Source organism: Erythrolamprus reginae, chromosome 1 (genome assembly GCF_031021105.1).
Source record: "Erythrolamprus reginae isolate rEryReg1 chromosome 1, rEryReg1.hap1, whole genome shotgun sequence".
Classification (NCBI taxonomy): domain Eukaryota; kingdom Metazoa; phylum Chordata; class Lepidosauria; order Squamata; family Dipsadidae; genus Erythrolamprus; species Erythrolamprus reginae.
In genome coordinates, this window is record NC_091950.1 from 135,025,724 (window position 1) to 135,048,773 (window position 23,050).

Consider the following 23,050-nt stretch of genomic DNA (forward strand, 5'->3'; position numbering starts at 1 on the left):
ACCATCCCCACCCCAGGTTAATTTTTACACATGTACCCTGGAGTGGGCGGGGCCTTAATTAGGACTTATTTTGGGCGCACGTGTAAAAATCAAGGTAGCATTTACTTTCAGAATAGGTTGTATTTTCAGGAAAACACAGTACTAGGGGTCATAGGATGAAAATATAGAAGCCACCCATGACAACACAATTGGGGAATTTGTAGTTTTCTAGATTATACTTGAGCCATCATTCTACAATCAATATAAACAATGGTGAAGGATTCTGAGAACCTTAGTTCAGTAATTTGTTTTGGGGAGGACAACAGTTCTCCATTGCTAGATGATTAAAACATTCGATTTGGCAAGATTTAACTCAAGAATGCAGATTAAAGTTGAATACGTACAGTGTAGAAAGGAAGTTCAATTTGAAAGTGAAGGATAATTCAAGACAGTTATTTTTACTGCTTACCTGCTGCTTCTTTGTGGGATAGTTCATGAAGTTCGCTTTGAAGAATGGGTATTTTTCATGCACATAGTCATACATCCATTCACAGAAATGATTAGCAATATCAAATCCTCTAGAATGAAAATATTTTCAATATGTAAGAAATACATTCAGTTCCAAAATTTATATTCTTAAGAATCTGGGGATTATAGAAATAGCTGTGCTGGATGAAACTTAAGTTCTACTTTGTTAGTATTCTATTCAGTGGAAATGGATGGCCTACAGATAGCATCCATCTATTTGTGACCTCACGAAGCAATGTAAACTAATGTGATCAGATGAGCTTTCTCTCTCAAATTATTTGATGTGGCAAGGCGATCCTGTTATATTTGTTGACAAAGTTGGAAAGATGCTTTAGAAATAAGTGAGAATAGCGGCTGTTACAAACATTGTAAATACTGTGGAAGGTTACTCAGGATTTTTAAACCTGGGCTGTTAAATTTGCGGCCCACGGCTAGCTGCGTCACATATTGGCCATGCCCAAACCCAATTTAGCAAAGGGGGGAAAGTTGATACATCATGTGACGATACCATGATTACCCCCACTTTAAACCCTTTTTGTAACACTTTAATAGGGTTTCTCTTTTTTTCCTTTCCACCCTTGTTTAATTACTATTGTTCCTTTTGTCATGTACCATATATATTTTATTCCTTTCTCTTTGTTTGTTGCCAGTTATTCCTTCCATTTTCCCTCCATTTCCATTCGTTGTTGTTGTTTTAATTTACTACTGCCTCTGCTGAAAGGCGAGAGAGGAATTTGGAAGAGGACACTTGAGTGTTTGGCTTGTGGCAGTGGATCATGTAAAATAAAATTATTAGTACAGTGGTACCTCAAGATACGAACCCCTCGTCTTACGAACAACTCGTGATACGAACCCGGGGTTCAGAAAAATTTTGCCTCTTCTTACGAACTTTTTTCGAGTTACGAACCGGCGTTTGGAGACTTCTGGGAAGCCGCGCGGCTGTTTTAAAAGGTGACAGCCGGGCGGCGGGGCTTCCCAGCAGCCTCCCGAATGCCGGTTCGTAACTCGAAAAAAGTTCGTAAGAAGAGGCAAAAATTTTCTGAACCCCGGGTTCGGTTCGGGAGGTTGCTGGGAAGCCCCCCAGCCCGGCTGTCACCTTTTAAAACAGCCGCGCGGCTTCCCAGCAGTCGCCGAACGCTGAACGCGGAAGTTTGGGTTTGGCGTTCGGCTTCGGGAAGCTGCTGGGAAGCCGCGCGGCTGTTTTAAAAGGTGACAGCCAGCCTGGGGGGCTTCCCAGCAACCTCCCGAACCCCGAACTTTTGCCGAACTTCTGGGTTCGGGAGGTTGCTGGGAAGCCCCCCAGGCCGGCTGTCACCTTTTAAAACAGCCGCGCAGCTTCCCAGCAGTCGCCGAACGCGGAAGTTCGGGTTTGCCGTTCGGCTTCGGGAAGCTGCTGGGAAGCCGCGCGGCTGTTTTAAAAGGTGACAGCCGGCCTGGGGAGCTTCCCAGCAACCTCCCGAACCCCGAACTTTTGCCAAACTTCCGGGTTCTGGAGGTTGCTGGGAAGCCCCCCAGCCCGGCTGTCACCTTTTAAAATAGCCGCGCGGCTTCCCAGCAGTCGCCGAACGCCGTTTTTTTTGCTGGGTTTTTTTTTGGTTGCACAGATTAATTGACTTTACATTGTTTCCTATGGGAAACAATGTTTCGTCTTACGAACCTTCCGTCTTACGAACCTCCCCCTGGAACCAATTAGGTTCGTAAGACGAGGTATGACTGTATATGAAAAAAAATCAATTATTTTAAAAATGAGACACCAGTTGAAATTGTCTATAAAGAAAGATTTAATTCTATTGAAGTTTACTATTTTGGGTTTCCTACCAGTTAAAATTGTCTATAAAGAAAGATTTAATTCTATTGAAGTTTACTATTTTGGGTTTCTTTTTCTGAATGTGCATCTGGTAGGCATATAGAACATATACAGAAATTTATTTGGGTGAGAAAAATTCCCAGGACTGGATTGAGTTGAGACTAGGTTGTACCTGATTTGTACCCGTTTTAAAATTTTGTTTTCTATCTGCTCTTTTTTAAGGGGGATTGCCTTAAATTTCTTCCTTCAGGGTAAATTCAGTAGCTCTGAGGAACTTAAGTTCAACTGACTGTATAGTCCACTATTACATTGACCTCACCAACCAGCAGGGCTGAAATCTTTTCATCATTAAAGGCTAAAAGAGTTCCTAAATGATGTTAAAACTAACTCAGTCTATTAAATAAAACCAACTATCTATTCTAATATACCTACTCTGACTGGCAGGTGCATAACAATGCAAATACATTTGCAAACTGTCAGCTTAGGTATCAAGTTAGGACAATGAAAAACTATTACTACTAAGCAGACTAAGTAATAATAATTTATTATAAAATAAACAGTAGATAATAGCAACTCTTTGTGTTCATCTTTCTCAATAATGAACAGAAAGAGTTGCTATTATCTGCTATTTATTTTACAAAGTAGCTTTATCTTAAACTTTATTACAAACATTTGAAATAGATTTACTTTATATGTAAATTTTATTAAAGTAGTTTTAGCATAAGTTCATTACTCCAATTTTTTTTTTGCAAAACACCATATGATTCAGATACTATATTAGATATTTAACTTTTTAAGGCAAACACTGGTAATCCTAATAGGTTAAAAGCAAACAGACTATGTATGCAAAAACTAATCTGACATTTGTTAAGCTTGTATTTTTATTCATTCAAGGGGAAATCCAACATTTACCTATAATTGTAGCTGCTGTATTCAAAGTCAATAAGTATCAGCTTTTGTTTTTCAGAATCTTCTCTGCCATCAAGAAGCAAGATATTTCCTGGGGATATGGGGAAGCAAGAGGTATAAAATGATTTGTGCAAGCTTTCTGAGGAATTTTCAGATCATTACATTGGATATTTTTCCATAGCTCAACTATCCTGATTCTTTAACATTAGAACTATGAATGTTCCATCAGCAAAATGTATGTATATAGAATGCGTAAATGGAGATGGTGGGAAACACATAAAGGCAGGGGAGGCAGCCACTTTGGGCAGGATTAATTTACATAGGCCATAAAAATCCACCCAGCACTAAATAGCAGGAAAGAGATACAATAAAAGCAATTCTAATGCTTCACTGCAATTTTGAGACCAGATGTTTCCCCATTTTCTCTGCCTACCCTTAACTATTGCACCTTCAGTGGGGATAAAGTTTTATATCTTTCCATAAAAGGCTGCATCTGAGAGATCTGTTCCAAAGCAAATAGGACTTATGCCCTGTGCAAATACCTTGGGCACGTGCACTCAGCTCTGGAATCCATTTCTAGAATAAGAGTCCCATTAGTAAATAGTGTATGTGTTACTTAAATGATGGTAGAAAGAAGGCATTTATTAGGGCATGGTTGGAGTGAGGCCTAATGACTCAAATCTATTTTGAAGTACAATTTATATTCATACATTTATACTGCTTAACTTTGAAAATTTTCATCCTAAGAATCGATTTCTATTTTAGGAACTAGCTACAAATAAGCCAGATTTTAATCTTCTTCTAATCCTGTTATTCAATATTGCAAGAACACATCTTTGTATTTACCTCCATGAGATAAACAGAACATGTTCATGTCCTAAATTTAATCAGATGTCTAGATATGAACATTTGCTTTGCTATAACTGTTAAGTTATTAAGATATTAAGAAAATCACAACTGTAAAAAATGCAAAGACCATGTTATTGTACCTTCTTGGCAGTCATTATGACAAAACACAACTGGAGATGGAGTAGCTTCAAGTAAAGATCTAAGGGGGAAAAGAAATCCAAATCACTTTTTTTTTTACTTAAAAGGAACACAACAGTATATTCTACTTCTCATCTCCTGAATATTTTTTTTATCAACTATGTCTTTTCCCATACGAACCAAATCAAGGAAACTGTTTTTGAATGAAGATATTTCCTTCCTTCTTCATTTTTCCTCAAAGTACAAAGCAACAGCTTGACTTACTGCATCCCTAAAAACCTGCTGGGTTCACTGTCCCTCTTCCTATGACAGCACAGTGCTTGTAAAGCAATGAAAGCCATTTGGAAGTCTTGGAGAGTCAATTATTCCCTCCCTTTCTTCAAACCAACATTGGAACAAATACTCTGAGAGAAAATAATTTAGCATAATTTAGCTGTAAACATGTGGATTCAGGAATTTGGCAATGATCAATATGAAATCGACCGAGTACTAGATTCCAGAGTCTATAGCGGTAGATTCCAATACCTGGTGTGATAGAAAAGGTACCTTCAACAGTGGCCTCCTGGGTGACAGGCCTCCTGGGTGACAGGGAAGGACATGAAAGTTCCACAAGAGCTATCTCCCCACAAACAGGGAGGGAGGGATCCAGGCATCCATGGATATACAGTACAACTGTGATTTACTGTCTTTCAGATGCGACCCTGGTAGGCAGAGCCACCTGCAAGCCCCGATTGAGTTGCCATATCTTTGGGGGGGGGGTGTTGGAGAGTGCGGCAGCAGGAACTGCCATGTGGCGGTATGCCTGCCAGCAGCAGCCTGAGCAACAATGAGGTACCTGGCTGGGACGGCGTCTGTTCTGGTTGCAGCTGACTGGCTAGCACAGGAGACAATTGTGGCATTTTCGCACAGGTGACTGGAAGCTTTCTGGGCCCAGCTGGCTGTCACCGGTGCGTGTGCTGGAAACAATCTACAGCCCATGGGGCAGAGGCTGGCGGGCCCTAAGCACTGGATAGAGGACTGCTAATGTGGAACTGGATGCTGAATGATAGTTGCGTGGGTGCGACTGAGGGGCGTGGTCTCACCTATTCTATATAGAGCGCTGGGAGGCTGTAGCTGACTTGGCAACGGACTGCTCTGTACTAATTTGTGCCAGGCCTCAGGCTTGAATAAACCTGTATCTAACAGTTCCAGAACATGCATGTTTCTGTGTTCACAAGGCTTGGAGAAGTGGATATTTGAGACCTATCTCTGCTTGCTGCAAGCCACCCCTCCCCACTATGCTTCATGGTCTGATAGCTGCATTACACTCAACTAGCACAATGACTTCTTCTAATTAGAACAAGCAAAAGAGGTATGTTGTGATATGATTTGTAGAGGCACCATTTAGTGAATGAGGTCGAAAGAGCTGCATTCACAGTTGAACAACATTTGCTGACATTTCATGTCATGCAAATGTATAATGGGGAGAGGAGAGAATTTACTTTCAATTTATTTTAATAAGCTGCCATGGATACCAGCTTGACTCTCTCTCCATATTAATGGGATGTGTTACTGAAACAACACACCGGCTATGCAATGTAAGTCCTTTCTCTACAGCTCAGATAGGACATTGTACACTATAGGATTCCTTCCTCTTTCCCTGATCCAGAGGTAGGCTTAGAAGATTCTGATGGTGCTTTCCATGGGAGAAAATAGTCCCATCTCCAGTTTTAGAATGATGAGCCAAAGAAAGTTCAAAGGAAGCACACTTGAGAAACTTAGGATACTGGTGATTGCTGTCCTTTGGAGCAGGTGTCCACACCCCACTCTTCAGTATCACCTAAAGCCAGCTGCCTTTTTAACAGATAGCCACGCCACAAAAGGAAATTATACACCTGAATTAAAGAGACACTATGCTTGCTGCAGCATCTTTTAATCAACTCTTGAATTCAATAGTCTTATTTTTCTCAAAATCACATTTGCTTGAGATATAAAAAGAAAAGTATGAGTTTAGCTGAGACTGAAGAAGCCCCTGGAGGAACCAACAAGCACATTTATAATACAGAGCAAGGCAGGACCAGAATTTGTGTTGGAATGATCTCCTCCCACAGGAAAGACTATCGTAATCTTCTAACCCAGCCTCTACAATAAATGAAAATATTCCATTGTGGAATGCAGTGTCTAGACAATGCGAAAACACTAATACAAATAGCTACAATGCAACTATATTCTTAGAAAGCTAGATAGATATAGACGTACTAAACATTAAAAAGTCATAAAAGGTATGCCTTTCACAATATAATCAATTACACAGTAAAATTATGAACTAACAAAGTATTAAGAATTAGAATGATACCTTAAGTTTTTCATTTCTTGAGGCAAGTTGTAGCTGAGAATCTTGTTCAGTTTTCTCACACGTGACTCTCTGGTAAACTTGATCCTCATTACTTGGTTCAAGTACCTGTATGAAGATTTTATTGTATAGTTAGTATTCTAAGCAAAAATTTAAAATTCTTTGCCCACAATCATATTCTGAAAGGAAAATATAATTAAAATTTTAAAGACATTTGTACGACTCAAAGTAGACAAACTTTCTCACAAAATGAAAAATGTTATTCATTTTCAACCCAAAACAAACACCATGTCCCACATATTCTACCAAAGTACTCTGATGAACTGGTAGAAATAATTCTGTTCTTCACAGTTTTGACCTCTGCCCACACCTTCCATCCCCATCTTTTTGACAGCTCTCAGTGATATATCCCACTGGGTTGCTTCCCCTCCCCCATCCTCTCAGATCTACTACATACCCAGTGTGGCTTGCTCTCATGCATTATCTTGTAGTCCTGCTTTCTCCCTTCCTCCCTTATCCACTGCTGATGTCCTTGGCTTTTTTTCTACCCTTAAACTTCCTAACAAACCTTTCTGCATGGAACAACTATGTTTTGATCCACAACTGAAGCAAATCAGCTTTGTTTTGTCTGGATCTAGACAAGACATGCTTCAGTTCTGGCACTGGACCACCTGAAACCATCTGTTCCACACAAAATCATTCTGCATATCCTTCCTGGATCCAGCTTAATTACTCTGTATGTATAGTTCTTTTAAGATGCTTAACTGTCGTATTAAAATAAAAAGACAACACTTCTATTGCTTACTTCTCCATGGTTCCAAAGAGCCACTTAGGTTCTTTATTAAATGGCATTTTCATTCCATGAAATTTAGCCATTTTTTCAGCTATTTCTGCTGATATATCTGGCACGCTTAGTTCCTCAGTATCCAACTTTCTGCTCTGAAATATATAAATAGCAAAGAGGACATAAATGATGAGAAATAAAGAATCCACCAGGTGAATTACAAATGTACAAATAGGGGAACTCAAATGAGGACCTAACATATTTTTATTTTTCAGTGCCGTAATTTACTCAAACGATGACGTTCTCGGTTCTGCTACTATAAAGAAGAACACCCTATCACATGTTTCATTAACTGAAAGTGGCAAAAAATTAATACAGGAAATCCGAGCTCAAGTTTGCATTGTCTACATATTGCCCAATCTAACAATAAAACAAACCTATTACTACGCGTTGGCAAATATATAACTTTTGTCTTTAATTGTGCTACATTGTCAAATTCAGTTTCCACCACCACCACCACCACCACCACCCAGCTTATATCTGGTACATACAGGAATGAATTCCTCTAGACGGCCTTGCGGGAATATTCCATAGAGTTTTGGTCCAAGAGCTCTCTCTGCAAGAATGGCAAACATAACACTCTCCAGAACAACAGCTTCTGCACCCTGCAAAAGAAAACGGAAGCTGTACAAATATAATCAATGTAAATCAAAACCTCCCCAATTTATACTGCAGAATAAATACAAATTATATTGTAGAATAATCCTGTTGCAAAATAAAAGTAATTTATGCCTAGTGTAAACTTCCAAAACTTTCAGAGACACTATAGATCCTCCCCTTGCAATTAGTAAGGTATTTCTTGTTATATAGTGTTAGTACTATGGGTTGGCAATATATAAACAAGCTAAGAATGAATGTATTGAAGTACTTTAGCTTTAAGAGGTAGTGTTGCAAATTGCCATAAAAGGGAGCCAGAAAGCATAATTCTCTCTCTGCTTTTTCTGCTGATTCACTGTGACTGATGTAGTAAGCTCTGTACGTTCAATGGTAGTTTAATGTATTTGTAAGTTTATTTATTTTATTTTATTTTATTTATTTATTTCTTAGATTTGTATGCCGCCCCTCTCCGTAGACTCGGGGTGGCTAACAACAGTAATAAACAGCATGTAACAAATCTAATGTTTAAAATAATTAAAAAACCCTTATACACACAAACATACCATGCATAAATTGTATAGGCCTAGGGGGAAAAGGTAGTTCAGTTCCCCCAAGCCTGAGGACAGTTGTAATGTATGTCTGATATGTAAGACAAAGGCAGGCTTGTAATATTATTGTATTGAGAGATATTGGCTGATTTGAATATGAATGACCAGACTGTTTAACTTGACTGTGCTATTTCTAAAGTAAACACTATTTTATACACTTTAATGTATTTGTTTTGTATGGCTGAATAATTACTCATATCTCCTGGATATCTGCTGGAATCCCACATTTTCATCTGTGTACGTTCATGATAACACAAGGGTTCTGCACAGTCCTTAACATATAGGAAAGGATAATCTAATTGTACTTAACCAAGTTTCATATTAGTATTTTTGGCTGCTCATTTGCAAACTGGCTTTTTTTATACATTTAGTGACAATTCGAAGTTACAAGGGCACTTACAACCACTGCAGCATCCCCACCGTTATGCGATCAAAATGCAATGGTTTGCGATTGGCTAATATTTATGATTAGTTGCAGCGTCCCAGGATCATGTGATTACCTTTTGCAACCTTCTGACAAGCAAAATCAATGGGGAACTCAGGTTCACTTTAAACCATATTGTTAACTTATCAACTATAGTGATTCACTCAATAACCTTGGCAAGAAAGATAATAAAATAGAGCTCAACTCACTTAACAACTGTCTTGTTTAGAAATAGAAATGTTGGGCTCAATTGTGGTTGTAAGTCAAGGACTACCTGGATGTGAATTCACTCAACTTCTTGAATAACAAAAACCTTAAAACAATCGTACTTAATATTGCTCATTATACATATACAATATAGTATATTTTTTTGCATTTGTTTGTTTGTTTAATTGATTGAATTATATGCGAGAACTTGGAGCAGCTTACAACATATTAAAAAACAAAATACAAATATAACCATCTGAAATCCAATTAATTTAAATAATTATTTTAGAAACCATTCATTCCCATTCAACAACATACATATATCACACTAGTTACTTTCCAGTAATGCTAAGAATCGAAGCCCTAATAAATATTCTTTTTTGTTGCTAGTTGCAAAGTCATGTTCGACCCATCGTGACCCCATGAACTACGTTCCTCCAGGCCTTCCTGTCCTCTACCACCTCCCGGAGTCCATTTAAGCTCATACTGATTGCTTCAGTGACTCCAGCCAGCCAGCCACCATACAATAAAATGTATTCTTTATGCTTTACTAATTTGAGGAGGCACATGAAAACATACATTTTTTACCTTTAATTGTAAACAGAAATACTTCAGTAACATACACTTTCAATTAATTTCTTTTTATCTTAACAATGATTAATCACACATTAAAAAAAACTAAGGCTAAAATACTAATGATTTACTGAAAGAGTTATTTGAAAGAGATTAGAGCACACCTTTTAGGGCCTGCTGGATGAAATGTGTTAATTTTTAACTTTGAAGTTATTGGCCTAATTCAAACAGAGATTTCAAGGTTATTCTTTCCATTTTAGTTAGCACTTGTTAGAGACGATCACTAGTCTGCTTGATGTATTCAACCAAACAAACTTATATGGAGCCTTAATATGGGCTGTACCAATTAACTCTTCTCCAGATAGACATAGTAATTTATCAAACGGAATGCATTTGTTGCTTAGTTGTACTTCTCAGAACGGGGATACCTGTGAGCACAAGGAGGTATTCTTGAAGCCTAATCCATTGACATACACACCGCACAATGTTGAAAAACAAACAGGTTATTTAGAAAAGAATCCCAGAAGTCAAAACTACTATCCCTAATTTTGTGTAACTGAAGAAAGAAAGCAGAACAGTATTTCAAATGGAACAAAATCAGACAGAACAGTACTGCTATGATAGAAAATTTTCCGTTTCTTTAAAAATATGCACCCTTTGTATATCCAGTCACACTTGGCCAATAAAGAATTCTATCCTATCCTATCCTTATACAGCTAACTACTGTTAATTGTTACAATATTTTATCTTAAATTTTCAATAGAATTGTCACATGATTCACCTTTTGACATATACGCTCACCTGCCAACTAAAGATGAATGTGATGGATCTAATGAAAGCTCCCTCAAGTTATCTAGGAATTCACACTAGTCCCGATTAACTAGATACATCCACAAAAGTTCAGCCATCTGTGTTTTATATCTATGTCCCTCCTGGTTGGGAAAGGCCTCCCGGAAGGTGACATATGGTTGGCTTCAGTGGCAAATGCTGGGTTGCGCTATCTGCTTTAAAAGAGACAGTTATCCACACTGTTTTCAAGAAGCCATCACTGGAATGAGGAGATAGGCAGGTGGGGATAGTTCAAGTGAAAGCCATCTCTTAATTTAACAAGGCTTGGACTGGGAGAAACCATGGCTTGGATCAGGATGGGTCCTCACTAAGTGAAGGAGTCATGTGACATCAAGCTGCAAGATCAACTCGCTTGACAACAGACATTTGAGTCCCCAATACTGTTAACTGAGGATTACCTGTAATGTTGTTAAGGTTATGTCCAGTGTTGGGGTCCAGATAAAGAAGAATAAAATTGAACAAATGAACATGTTGAGACCCCTGCCCCCAGCTCTGGAGACTTTCCATCCTTATCTCTGAATGCGGCAGCGCTAAGCAGAGCTGATGAGCAATCTGAGAGTCCTCCTGGACTCACAGCTCTTGATCAAATTGCTAGTGGCAACTATGGTTAAAGTGGATTTTACACAGGTTCATCTTGTATACAAATTTCCCTTGTTGACCAGGAGGTCCTTCTAACAGTAGCGACCAGTGAGCTGACCCATACCATTCAGAGTGCTGGGTGTCATTTATGAAGCTGTACAAGAGACGCAGCACAACCAGGATGTGCCTGTCTCCAACTGTTTCTGCTTGCCTACTGAGAACTAACATGTCCCTTCAATCAGAAAACTTGGGAGTTGTGTTTTTTGTTGATATAGCACTTGCCTTATGGGACAGTGTCCCCCTGGGTGATCAAAGGTATCTCCAGCCCTCTTGTAATAATAATAATAGTAATAATAGTAATAATAATAATAATAATATGTATTTATTAGATTTGTATGCCGCCTCGTTCCGTATAATAATAATAATAATAATAATAATATTGTCCTTACATAAGACATTGAAAACTTTGATAATCCTTCAGACATTTGGGCCAATAGTGAATTAAATCAATACTGTAGATATATCTGTCACATTTATTGATTGAAAATGAAACAAGTTTTAAATCCTCAGTCATGTGTTGTTATGAAGACTATTTTGGATCAGTATTTTGAAACGTTCATTTTGTAAATTATGCTTTTGTTTTTAGAATCCTTTTGTGAGGTAGGCAATTATATGCATTGTACAAATAAATTAAATATTTTCTTTTAGCAAGCGAGTTTGTATACTTCTACATAATTAAGGCTTCCAATGGAGAAACACTATCTCTTCTATCTTTATACTTGATAGAATACAAACAATCAATCACATCTCTTGTTTTTGCTTCAGGAGTCAAAGTTTTCTTAATACAGTACTGGTGGATAAGGAAGTTTTCAAAATGCCTGAAGGCATTTTGGCTCAATATACTCACTTACATGAGCATCTGTAGTTTTCCCCATGACTGCTACAGCTGGTTTTTATCAACTAGAGCCAGCTGGTGTTACTTTTGAAATACAGTTCAAGGTTACAGTTCTCTCCCCCAACACCTTTCTTCAAATAAAAATGTGTGCAGAGTCTAATACATATGATTTTATATATATTACAAACATTATTTGCTTCATCTGATTCGAGGCATTGATCCTCCCCAGCTGATATGACTATGTTTTCAATCTTAATTCTAGAATATCATCCTTATATATTATTTCTGTCACATGTCAGAATCTTTATCAACTATTTGTTCTTTTCTGCCCTAGCTCCTGTTGCTACTAATAAAGAGAAAGAATGGAGGATTTGGAAGCGCCATTTCTCTGATGTCTCAAATTGACCCACAACTTCTGGTTTAAAGGAATAATTTTTGGTTATGTTTTGTATCCGTTGTGACAAATTATGGAAGAGCAATAATCTTACAGAAGTACTTTTTTAAGGTCTTCCCACCTCCAACAGAGAAGGCAAATTAAAATAGTTGTGGAGACGGATAAAAGACAAGCAGATAGTAATTACCCTGCATGTGCTGTACTAATCAGATATGGACATTCACCAAGGACAATACTTACTTGTAAATCATTCTCCTTTTGAGCCTGTCCAGATCCTCCTTTATTACAGGACCTCTATGAATGAGAAAGGCAACATTTCCAATAAGACATTGAAAACCAATATGAATCAATCTGTAGCCACCACAATAAGGAGAGGCAGGAAGACCAGCTATATTTAGAATGTATATTCAACAATTATCTTACAAAAGATTTTAATGGAACTCTTCTCATTTACATGAGGTATCACTTCAAATTATTCAAAAAGGATGTGCCATTGAACTCCACTATCTAAATCTGCCTAGAATAACAGACAGACAAGACCATATGTAATACAATATGTAATCATTTCCTTGTCTACCAAATATTCCAGGTACACAAGAATATCCTGATTTTGGAATATAAATGAGGGTTCAGCACTAACTAGGTTTTCTAAGATATATAAAGCTAGCATCACAGTATAAACCAATTATTACAGGAGCAACTACTAGATACAAAATCTAGCGGAAGCATTATCTAGTTGTATAGGTAAAGAAGGCACTCACTTATCCCAGTAACCATTTGTTGACAGATGTCTTTTACACTGAAAAGTAACAATATTTTAATACATTTTATATATGATCACCAGTTAAGTTTCAAGGCAATTTAAGCAAATCAAAGTAAAGATCAAGCAATTTCAGAGTTGGTGGACAGCAGGGTGTTTCTTAACTTCTAGATTTAAACATATTCTAACTTTTTCATTTTGTATTAATGTATAGTTCAATGGCACATGCTTTCATTGTAATTACTTTAAACTCTAGCAAAAATGCAAGCTTTGTAATCCATTAAGGCTTTCAAAGCTATGAAATACATAGGCCTGTTCCATTTCCCAGTTCCATTGAATATATCATATATGGCATTTTAAAATAATTTCCAATGTTGTACTTCTAATAACACATGTTTAAAACCAAACTACATTTAAAGGCTCCTAGAGAAAGCCTTTCACCAAAATTATTTAAAGGTGATAATGGAACTGAGCAGTCTTTATTTTGCATCATACTTCTACCAAATAACAAATGAATAACCAATTCAAGAGTTGTGCTACAAAATTGTTCAATTGCTTCAATATGAAAACTGTTGTCTACAATAAAGTATTTTCATTAAAACACTATATTAGCAAATACTCATACATTTCTCTATAAAATATTTAATTAAAGCAGACATTGTGATTATTCATAAAGGCAAGCTTAGAACTGCATATTAAATAGAAATGTTGTGCAAACTTATGTCACTGCCACTAACTGACAATCACTCACTGTCTATTTGTTGAGTAACAATCAAAGTTATATATTAACCAGAAGTATTTCTGGCTTATTGCTCCTTTTTGATAGTACAATCCATCAGAAGCAAACTGGATTAGAGAGGCTTTCCTCAGAATTTTAGGAGGTGTTTATTTTAACATGCAGATAGTCTTTGATAATTAGGACTAGGTGAGGTGATTACTAAATGAATTTTGATTGATTTTATAACCAATTTTGCCATGATCCTTAAGAAAATCACCGTAATTGTTAAGTGAATCATTCGAATCTGGTTCCCTATTGACATTGGTTGGCAGAAGCCAGCTGAGAAGATAGCAAATGAAGATCACATAACCCTGGGATGCAACCATTGTAAGTATGCTCCAGTTGCTAAACACCTGAATTTAGTCCACGGGGAAGCTGCAACAGTGATAATTATGAGGACTGCTTATAAATCAGTTTTTTTAGTGTGATTGTAACATTTCTCTCTAAACAAATGATTGTAAGTCAAAGATTACCTCTACCTGGATTATCAAATATGGGAACTAGCTAGTATTTTTGTATGCCTCTTTCAAATAAGCACATAATGAACCTATTTAACATGATGAGTTTTAATTTAAAGAAAAAAGGGGTAAGAATATAATATCTAAAAGTTTTCATTGGAAGAGAATTTTACAATAATTTTGTATACTGTGAGCTACAAATAATGCCTAATACAGACATTCTAAAATCAATGGGCTTGCTTCTAAAAATGTAATCTAGAATTAAGGTGTTTCAAAATTGCATCTTAGTACATTGGAAAAGAATGAAAAACCATTAAGTGGAATAGGCTTATATCACTTTACATTATAGCAAACATATGCCTATATTATATTGATAGCTTGGGGTAATATAAAATTGATTTGCTTCAGGAATTCCTGAAACAAAAATAATCAATAAATAAATGAGCCGGGGTGGCGCAGCAGGTAGAGTGTTGTACTGCAGGCCACTGCAGCTGACTGTAGATCTGTAGGTCAGCGGTTCAAATCTCATCACCGGCTCAAGGTTGACTCAGCCTTCCATCCTTCCGAGGTGGGTAAAATGAGGACCCGGATTGTGGGGGCAATATGCTGGCTCTGTTAAGAAGTGCTATTGCTAACATGTTGTAAGCTGCCCTGAGTCTAAGGAGAAGGGCGGCATAAAAATCGAATAAATAAATCAGACCAACAGAGTCACATTGCAGTTTACATATTGTGTGCATAAAAGTAGTCTATTTTCTTTACTTCAATAATTTTTAAAAAAACATTACTGTACAATTCATGAAAAAAAACTGTTGCAAGATGCTTCTAATGGTCTGATCTACTAGTGCAAAGGCCAGAAATGTGTAATTACCTATGAAGTATAACTATATATTTAGAAATCCATGCTTTCTGCTTGGGAATATGAGCTGCTTATTAGATGTTCATGAAGTCAACCAATTTGCATGTGAACTTGCTAAAATGAATATATTACTTGCTAATTACCATAAAGCTACAGGTGGTCCTTGACTTACAACCAAAATAGGAAATGAAGGAGTTAAGTCATGCCCAATTTTATGACTTAGCCACAGTTAAGCAAATCACTGCAGTTAAGTGAATCATGTGTCATTAAGCAAACCCAGCTTTCTCCATTGACTTTGCTTGTTGAAAGTTAGCTGGGAAGGCTGCAAATGGATCACATGACCCTCGTAAATAGGCCAATTGCCAAGCAACTGAATGTTGATCATGTGATTGTGAGGATGCTGCAATGAGTGAGAGCAGCAGTTTATAAGCCACTTTTTCAGTGCCATTGAGACTGAATGGTCACTAAAGGAATGATTTTAAGTCTATGATTACTTGTATTGGAAACCTTTGATTTGGCAAGTTTTGTAGCATCCAATGATGATGGTACGAAATGATTCTTTCAATCATTAGCAAAGTAACTTTAGGGAGTTAAAACTTTTGGAATAAACAGCAAATGGGTGATTAGAACTCTGACTTCAGAAAGTTATAGACTTAAGGGTCCAGATAGATTTGAAATAAAATTTTGAAATTAATTATAAGAATCCTTTCCATGTGAAAATATTATTCTTTTGAATTCTTAAAAAGAGATGGAATTAAAATTTGACAGGTCCAAACTAAATATTTAGTAATCTTTAGTACATAAAAGTACTAAATATTACAATTAACAGACATACTAAAGATTACATTTAAAAGAACATTTAAATTTGATTTACTATTACAGAATGGAACAAAACACTTGAACACTGGATGCACTGAAGAATGTTTGGGAACAATGGACACAGAAGTGACTTTTAAGAGTGTTTGTCATTATGGACAAAAGATGTTATGGAATAAGAACGAATTTCACTAGACAAGGCTAAGATTGATCTGAAAGTGCATTTAAAAATGACACAATACAAGAATGATATGGAAGATGCTATATTGGACACACAAATGAAAGCCACTGAAGTCTTAATATTTATAGAAGAATATACAAACACCAAACAAAAAAAGTGTCTTCAATTATGGAAGTGTCTTGGAATATGGACCTTTCTCATATTGGATTTACAAAAGATATGTTAAATTTTGAAAAATGTCATGAAAATTCTTATGAATCATGAAAAGGAAAAAAACTGAAACAAATCAAGTTCTAGGACATCTTTTGAACACATTAAAGATCAAGATTGTTAAAAATAAAAGGAAGGGATATAAAGTTAGTTCATTTGATCAAGTTTAAAATAGGTATGTTGTCATCTCTGGTAACCCTTAATGGATTCTTACTGACCAGGACTTGAATGATGAGGTTTTAAAGATTTCTTTATAGCTAAGAGATGAGATACAGTGGAACCTCTGGTTAAGACCATAATCCTTTCCAGGACTTCGGTCGCAATCTGATTTGGTCGTGACCGGAAGCAGGGCTGACTGCGCATACCAAAAAAAAAAAGTGGCACTGAAGGAGAAATCGCTGTTTTAAGGAAAATTGACCCGCCTGTGTTTGATCACCACTCAAGGATGTGTTTGCGACCAGAGTGAAACGTTTAGTGGATTTTTTGGTCGGCACCCAATTTGGTTATACTTAGAAGTGTTCATGACCTGAGATACTACTGTACTGGAAGAAGAGATCATTTGTTGTATTTTAAGAGAAGAGTAATACCACTTCTTTATATATTTCTTTTCTTTTTCAAAGTATATTCTTATTTTTCTATTTTTTTCTTTTCTGCACATTTTTTTTCTTGTAGTTGTATTATTTTTCTTTTTAAATGTAATGTTTATTTACTATTAAAAATCGAGCTCTTCTTAGAAAATTAATATAGAGAAAACACTTGTAATCCAGTGCCTTCTTCAGAAATCCAATCATTTGTCTCTGTAAAAAACTATGATACAAAGCTTTGTAGAAAGATGTCTAGGAGCTATCACTGGTAAATAAGCATTATACAGCATCATATCCATCATGGCACCCATTTTGTTGAGAGCATCTACACCAATTTCTCAAACTATAAGCATAGAGAGAAATTGCTCAGTTCTTTATTAAAAATAACATTTTGTGTTCACTAAAAAAATCAGATGGGAGGCATTAAATCACTGGTTTAATTACTGGTCAGCATATTTATCTTGTAGAATATGGCTAACCATGGCAAGGTGAAGACCTGTGGACTTTAACTCCCAGAATTCCCCAGCAGGCATGGCAAGGCTGAGGAATTCTGGGAATTGAAGTCCACAAATCTTCAAGTTGCCAAGTTTACAGACCTGTTGTAGAACACTCAAAGAAACTCCACAGGATATGGGTAGAGTTGCACTGAATATCTAAAGTGAATTTTTATATCTCACAGTTAGTATCTTATTTGTGGTCTTGAACTGCACATGGGGAACTTCTGGTGTTGGGATTTATTAGTAATATGGGGGGGGGGTGTTAATCCCAAGAACATCCCTAATCCTTTTTACTTCTGATAAATTACCATTCTTTTAAGGGAGCAGAAAGACGGAATGGTGCAATCCATTTACAGTTTCCATTTAAACTGTGCAGATATTACCAAAATATTTATTAAAAAATAAGCCTTTTCATCATAGCCTCATACTCTGAGCCCAAAGGAAATGAAACCAGCAGAGAATGCTCCAACTTCAGAGATCTCATACTATACCGTGAATCGTGTCTGTCACCTGGAAACCAGAGTGCTCTAGGCACGATCGCATGGACAAGCCTGCAGCAGAGAACACATGCACATACAACTAAAATGGTACATTACCCTCAGATGACCCTTAACGCCACCCAACAAAACAAGTGTCCCCTTATCAGGAATTCTATATGCCAATAAATGGGCATTTTTAGTTATTCTTTGCGACCAGGTAATTCAAAGCAAAAATTTCAACAGTGAAAAAGCATTACAGAATTCTACGTATTTACTGAGTTACAAATAAAAAGTAGGAAGTAGGTATGTAATACCAAGCAATTGCAGTCAATCTATATATGATTATGAACATTAAATAGTCTTAAATGCTTTCTATTTTATTAAAACTCAGACAGGTTGCTAATAACAACAGAATTCTAATATCTGGCTGCTAAAATAAGGTGTGAGCCCTCCCCCCCGCCCAACCTCCCAATTGTCTTTATTTGGCTAAAATGGGGTTTCTGCCATAAGTAAACAATACACTATACAACAATATAATGCAATTTGTACATTTTTGCAATAGGGAAGGAATAAGGAATACTGTAATTCTATTTATTTCAATTGCTTTAATAACTGCCTTTCAGATGTATACACCAACCAATAATATTGTTCTTTCTATTAATCTTGGAGAAGCCGACAATGTTTTTACAATTTACTTCCTAACCTCATAGTGGCACAAAATAAAAGTTGGCTGAAGAATATCTCAAGTCTTTTCTGCATTTTCTTGTAGCCAACTTAAAGCAATATAATTGAACAGTATGTATGCACTGACATTTGTGTCTTCCGGTATTTATGATAAGCAAACTGGACTATGTTGAAAAGCAAACAGCAGGCACATTTTTTTTTTTTAAAAAAATGTCATTTCAGTTGGAATATGAGGGATGGATACGGTATCTTCCAATTAGCACTTTTTGAATTTGGAATAAAAGTGCTGAAGAATTAAAGTTTGGTCCTGATAATTGATATGAATCTGAAAATGGGAATAACTGTTTTTTGAATGCCAGTTAATATAAGCTTTACTTCTAACTAAAAAGTTAGAAATTCATTTAAATTAAATTAAATATAAGGAGCCATTCGTAACTTTGCAGTTTTATTTTTCTTATTACTTTATTGATTTTTGAGATCAAAATATGACACTAGAAAAAAATCAGTTTGCTTATGCATTAAAAATAGTTTAGAAAGAGACAAATGTTTATATTGAGACCCTCAATATAATCTGAAAGTTTTACCTGAGGACTGTCTCTGCTTACTTAAACCTTAGTGAACTGCACCAACAAAAACAGTCATTTCACTGCCACTATGGAAATAAAGGAAGTTAGATATCTTCAAAAATCTTAAATACCAAGTTAAAAAAAATAGGATAATACTCAAATGAGCAGCCAAACTAGGACTGAATCCAAAGATTCTGAATTTTTTTCTTCATAAAAAGGCAGAAAATATACCATAAAAATAGGGGGAATCTTAAGCACAATCCAATCCAATTTATGATTCTGTAAGGCTAAATGTTCAGAGTACTATAACTGCAGTATGTACGTCAAAATACATGGTAGTGTATATTAAAGTTCTGAAAACTCCACTATATTTTCAAATGAAAACGAGCATATCACAACCAAGCACTAATTTGTATTTACTCTGCAGACAACTTTTTTAAAATATGTAATCTTATGCGCTGAATAATAATAGCACCATGATTTAATTCATTTCTTAATTAACGAAACAATTATTTTGAATTGTAATTCTAGCATTCAGTATTTTAGATCACAGCAATAAATCAGCAACAGCAAAGATCTATTTATTTGGTTATTGCCTTGCAAGATTTCAACCTGTTACTTTTTGGGTTGTAGTACCTAATCCAAGTTTCAAAACATATAGTTATAATAAATTATGCTCAGGATTACTCTCACTATACACTCAAATGGCATTTAATATTGAATTTCAATATATTTGGAGTTCAGGTGTTATAAGAAATTGAATACAGTACTATCATGAATACTCTTTTAAGAACCAGATCAAAAGTTTGCACTAAGGATTCTTAATGGAAGGAAAGCTATACTACGGTACATTAATTTATCAAGCTTTAAACAAAATTTCTACATCTTTGGTCACTACTGAACAATGTTGTGATGTAACACATCTTTACAGTCTTGGGACAATGCATTACAAGAACTATTATTTCAATCAATGTCAGATTATCTAATCTGTAAAGCTATCCAAAAGGTCTAGATATTTTAGGCATTATTGTTATCTTGCTGAACCATTCTAGACTATACATATGAATATGTTTAGAAAATAAAACAACAGTAATACTCAATTATGAATAATGTTACACTTATAGATTTTTCTGTTAGTTAAACAACTAGAAATTTAGAATTGCAGTAATGTCCACAAATAATTAACAATCAATGACTTTGGGCCAATTTCAGACCTAATTTCATAGTACGTATTTCATAGAGAAGGAAATGGTAATTTGTAACATTTTTGCCTCTTTTTTTTCACTGGATCAATTCTAGGCATCTCACTTAAAAGCACTACTTGAGAACAAATTCCTTGGCTTCATTAAATAATCAGAAAATCTTTCTTGTGTTAATTCTGTGATATAGCACCACCTTTACACAAAAATGCAGCAGGACTCACATGCATTGTTGGTGCAATGGCTACATACCACGGAATTCCATGGGTTTAATAAGGGAGCTTTAACAACATAAGCAGATTTTTAGCAAGTCCAGATTCACTCTATGTAGCCTCAATGAACTGAACTCCTATTTGGACTGCAAGAATCAGAATCTAAACTTGGTATAGATAAATTAAGTCATTGCTATGCATATTCTGATAACTGCTGGGATCAACTACAGGTAGTCCTTGTCTTACGGTTATTTGTTTAGTGACCATCAAAGTTAGAACAGCATTGAAAAAGTGACTTATTTTTCACATTTATGACCAATGCCATATCATCAGTTATGTGATCCAAATTTGGGATCTTGGCAACTGGCATATATTTATGATATGACAATTGCACTTTCCTTAGTCATAGGATCAATTTTTGTAGCCTTCCCAGCCAGCTTTTGACAAGCCAAGTCAATGGGAAAAGTCAGATTCGCTCAATGACTGCATGATTAACGTAACAACTGCAATTATTTTCTTAATCAGTATGGCAAAAATATTGTAAAACAAGGCAAAACTCACTTAACTGCCTCGCTTAACTACAAACTTTTAGGCTCAATTTTGGTCATAATTTGAGGACTACCTGTACTGCATAAACTGTACATAATTTGTTAAACCTATCTTATATTTTCTCTAGGTCAAAGTAATGTAAATAGGTCTCCCTTCTTCAATTCTTCCCCAAAAGCAAGTTTGAGAGATATATGAGAGTTACAGAGAACTATCTCAAAATTGCTCAGTGAGCTTTTATAACCAGAGGTGGATTTTAATCTGTCACCTCAATCCTGGTCCAAAACCAATTACATTAGGGAGGATCACTTCTGAAAACTACCTGGAAACTGCAGCCAATTCAACTTCTACCTGTTTGGGATACTAAGTCGAAATATGCTACTGATAAATATTTGCACTAGCTTCTGTTCATTCCTACTTCTAGTTAAAAGTGTAAAACCTACCCTAACCCTAACTCTGATATAACACCTGCTGCTGTGTTTATGTGATGGTACCTTCAGAATCTTTTCTAGATGCCATAATCACCTGAGGTAAAGTAGACATAACTAACAGCATTTCCATGGAGAAGGGGGGCAGCGAGACCAACACCAATCCTGTTACCTTTTCAATGCCAGGCATTTTTTAAAAAAATATTTATTAAGTGTTTAAATCTAAATTTAATCTCTTAAAATGTTCATTAACATACTTACACATTCAAGCTATTTACATGTTTGATTGTATCTTAGATTTTTTAAAAATTACTTTTAGTTGGCACTAAATTCTTAGCATGAGAAACATAATTGTATTTTTAGTAATTTTTGCCCAATGCCTGAAAGCATACTTAGCGGCTGACAAGCAAATCAATGAACAGTAAAGAAAAAGAATCCTTATTATTACAAAGGCTGATTCTTTTGATGAAGAGAATGGGGAGGCCATCTCCTGTGTCTTATATACAGAATCTGCTTCCTTTTATTATTTCTAGACTAATCGATATCACTTTACGATGGATATATTAAAAGGAATTAACATTAACACCTGGCAGTAGAAACATGGTAAAGGTGAAACTTATATCAAATGTAATGTTGCTTAAGCAACAATAAAGACCTACTATGGGTTTCCTGCAAGAGTCGTTTTGGAAAAAGATGTGTAAGTCACTATTACTCAAGGCTAATGATTCAGTTCAGAGCTAGGGAGTGAACAAAGTTATCAGCAATGTTATTTCTCAATTCAGATATGCATAATGATGAGCCAATAACAAGTGTTTAAGACAAGAGTCCTACGTGCATTGACAAAAACTAATAGATATTTTGTATTTCAAACACACTTGACATTTACATTAAAAACCACATATTTTAATGCAATAAATAAACCAACATTGGTGGAGCAGCTGAAATGTATATTATTCATATATACACTATGAAATCATTTCCCCCATTGTTCTATCAATACTCACCATTTGCAGAATTGCACCATATAAACGAAGAAGAACAGTGCGTGGTTCATCTGCAACGGTCTCTATAGTGTCAGGCAAAGAACACTGGAATAGCATGTTGCTGAGTCCTCCTCTACAAAAAGAAAAGCATTTTTATTTAGCACAGGAAAGTGTCGGTATTCAAATAAGATGGACTATATGATTCCGAACCCAAGTGTGAAAAATGGATTTATACTTTGGATTCAAATCCAAATTTGCAGTGCCTAGATTCATGTAGCTTTCTGCATAAAGATATTTTGGA

The 23,050-nt window shown here is 35.9% G+C and overlaps 1 protein-coding gene across 2 annotated transcripts in view; it reads right to left on the bottom strand.

Moving 5' to 3' along the window:
* CHKA (choline kinase alpha) overlaps positions 1–23,050 on the bottom strand; it is a 36,307-nt gene that overhangs the window by 4,400 nt on the left and 8,857 nt on the right. Inside the window, exons 2-9 of one of the 2 annotated variants that reach the window (XM_070765757.1) lie at positions 22,771–22,882; positions 12,753–12,806; positions 7,878–7,991; positions 7,348–7,481; positions 6,546–6,650; positions 4,213–4,271; positions 3,227–3,314; positions 449–557 (exon numbers count right to left, since the gene is read on the bottom strand). In XM_070765757.1, coding sequence (XP_070621858.1) covers positions 449–557; positions 3,227–3,314; positions 4,213–4,271; positions 6,546–6,650; positions 7,348–7,481; positions 7,878–7,991; positions 12,753–12,806; positions 22,771–22,882 — 775 coding nt within the window. The remainder of the gene's footprint in view (positions 1–448; positions 558–3,226; positions 3,315–4,212; positions 4,272–6,545; positions 6,651–7,347; positions 7,482–7,877; positions 7,992–12,752; positions 12,807–22,770; positions 22,883–23,050) is intronic. The other variant, XM_070765767.1, reaches the window with a different exon arrangement.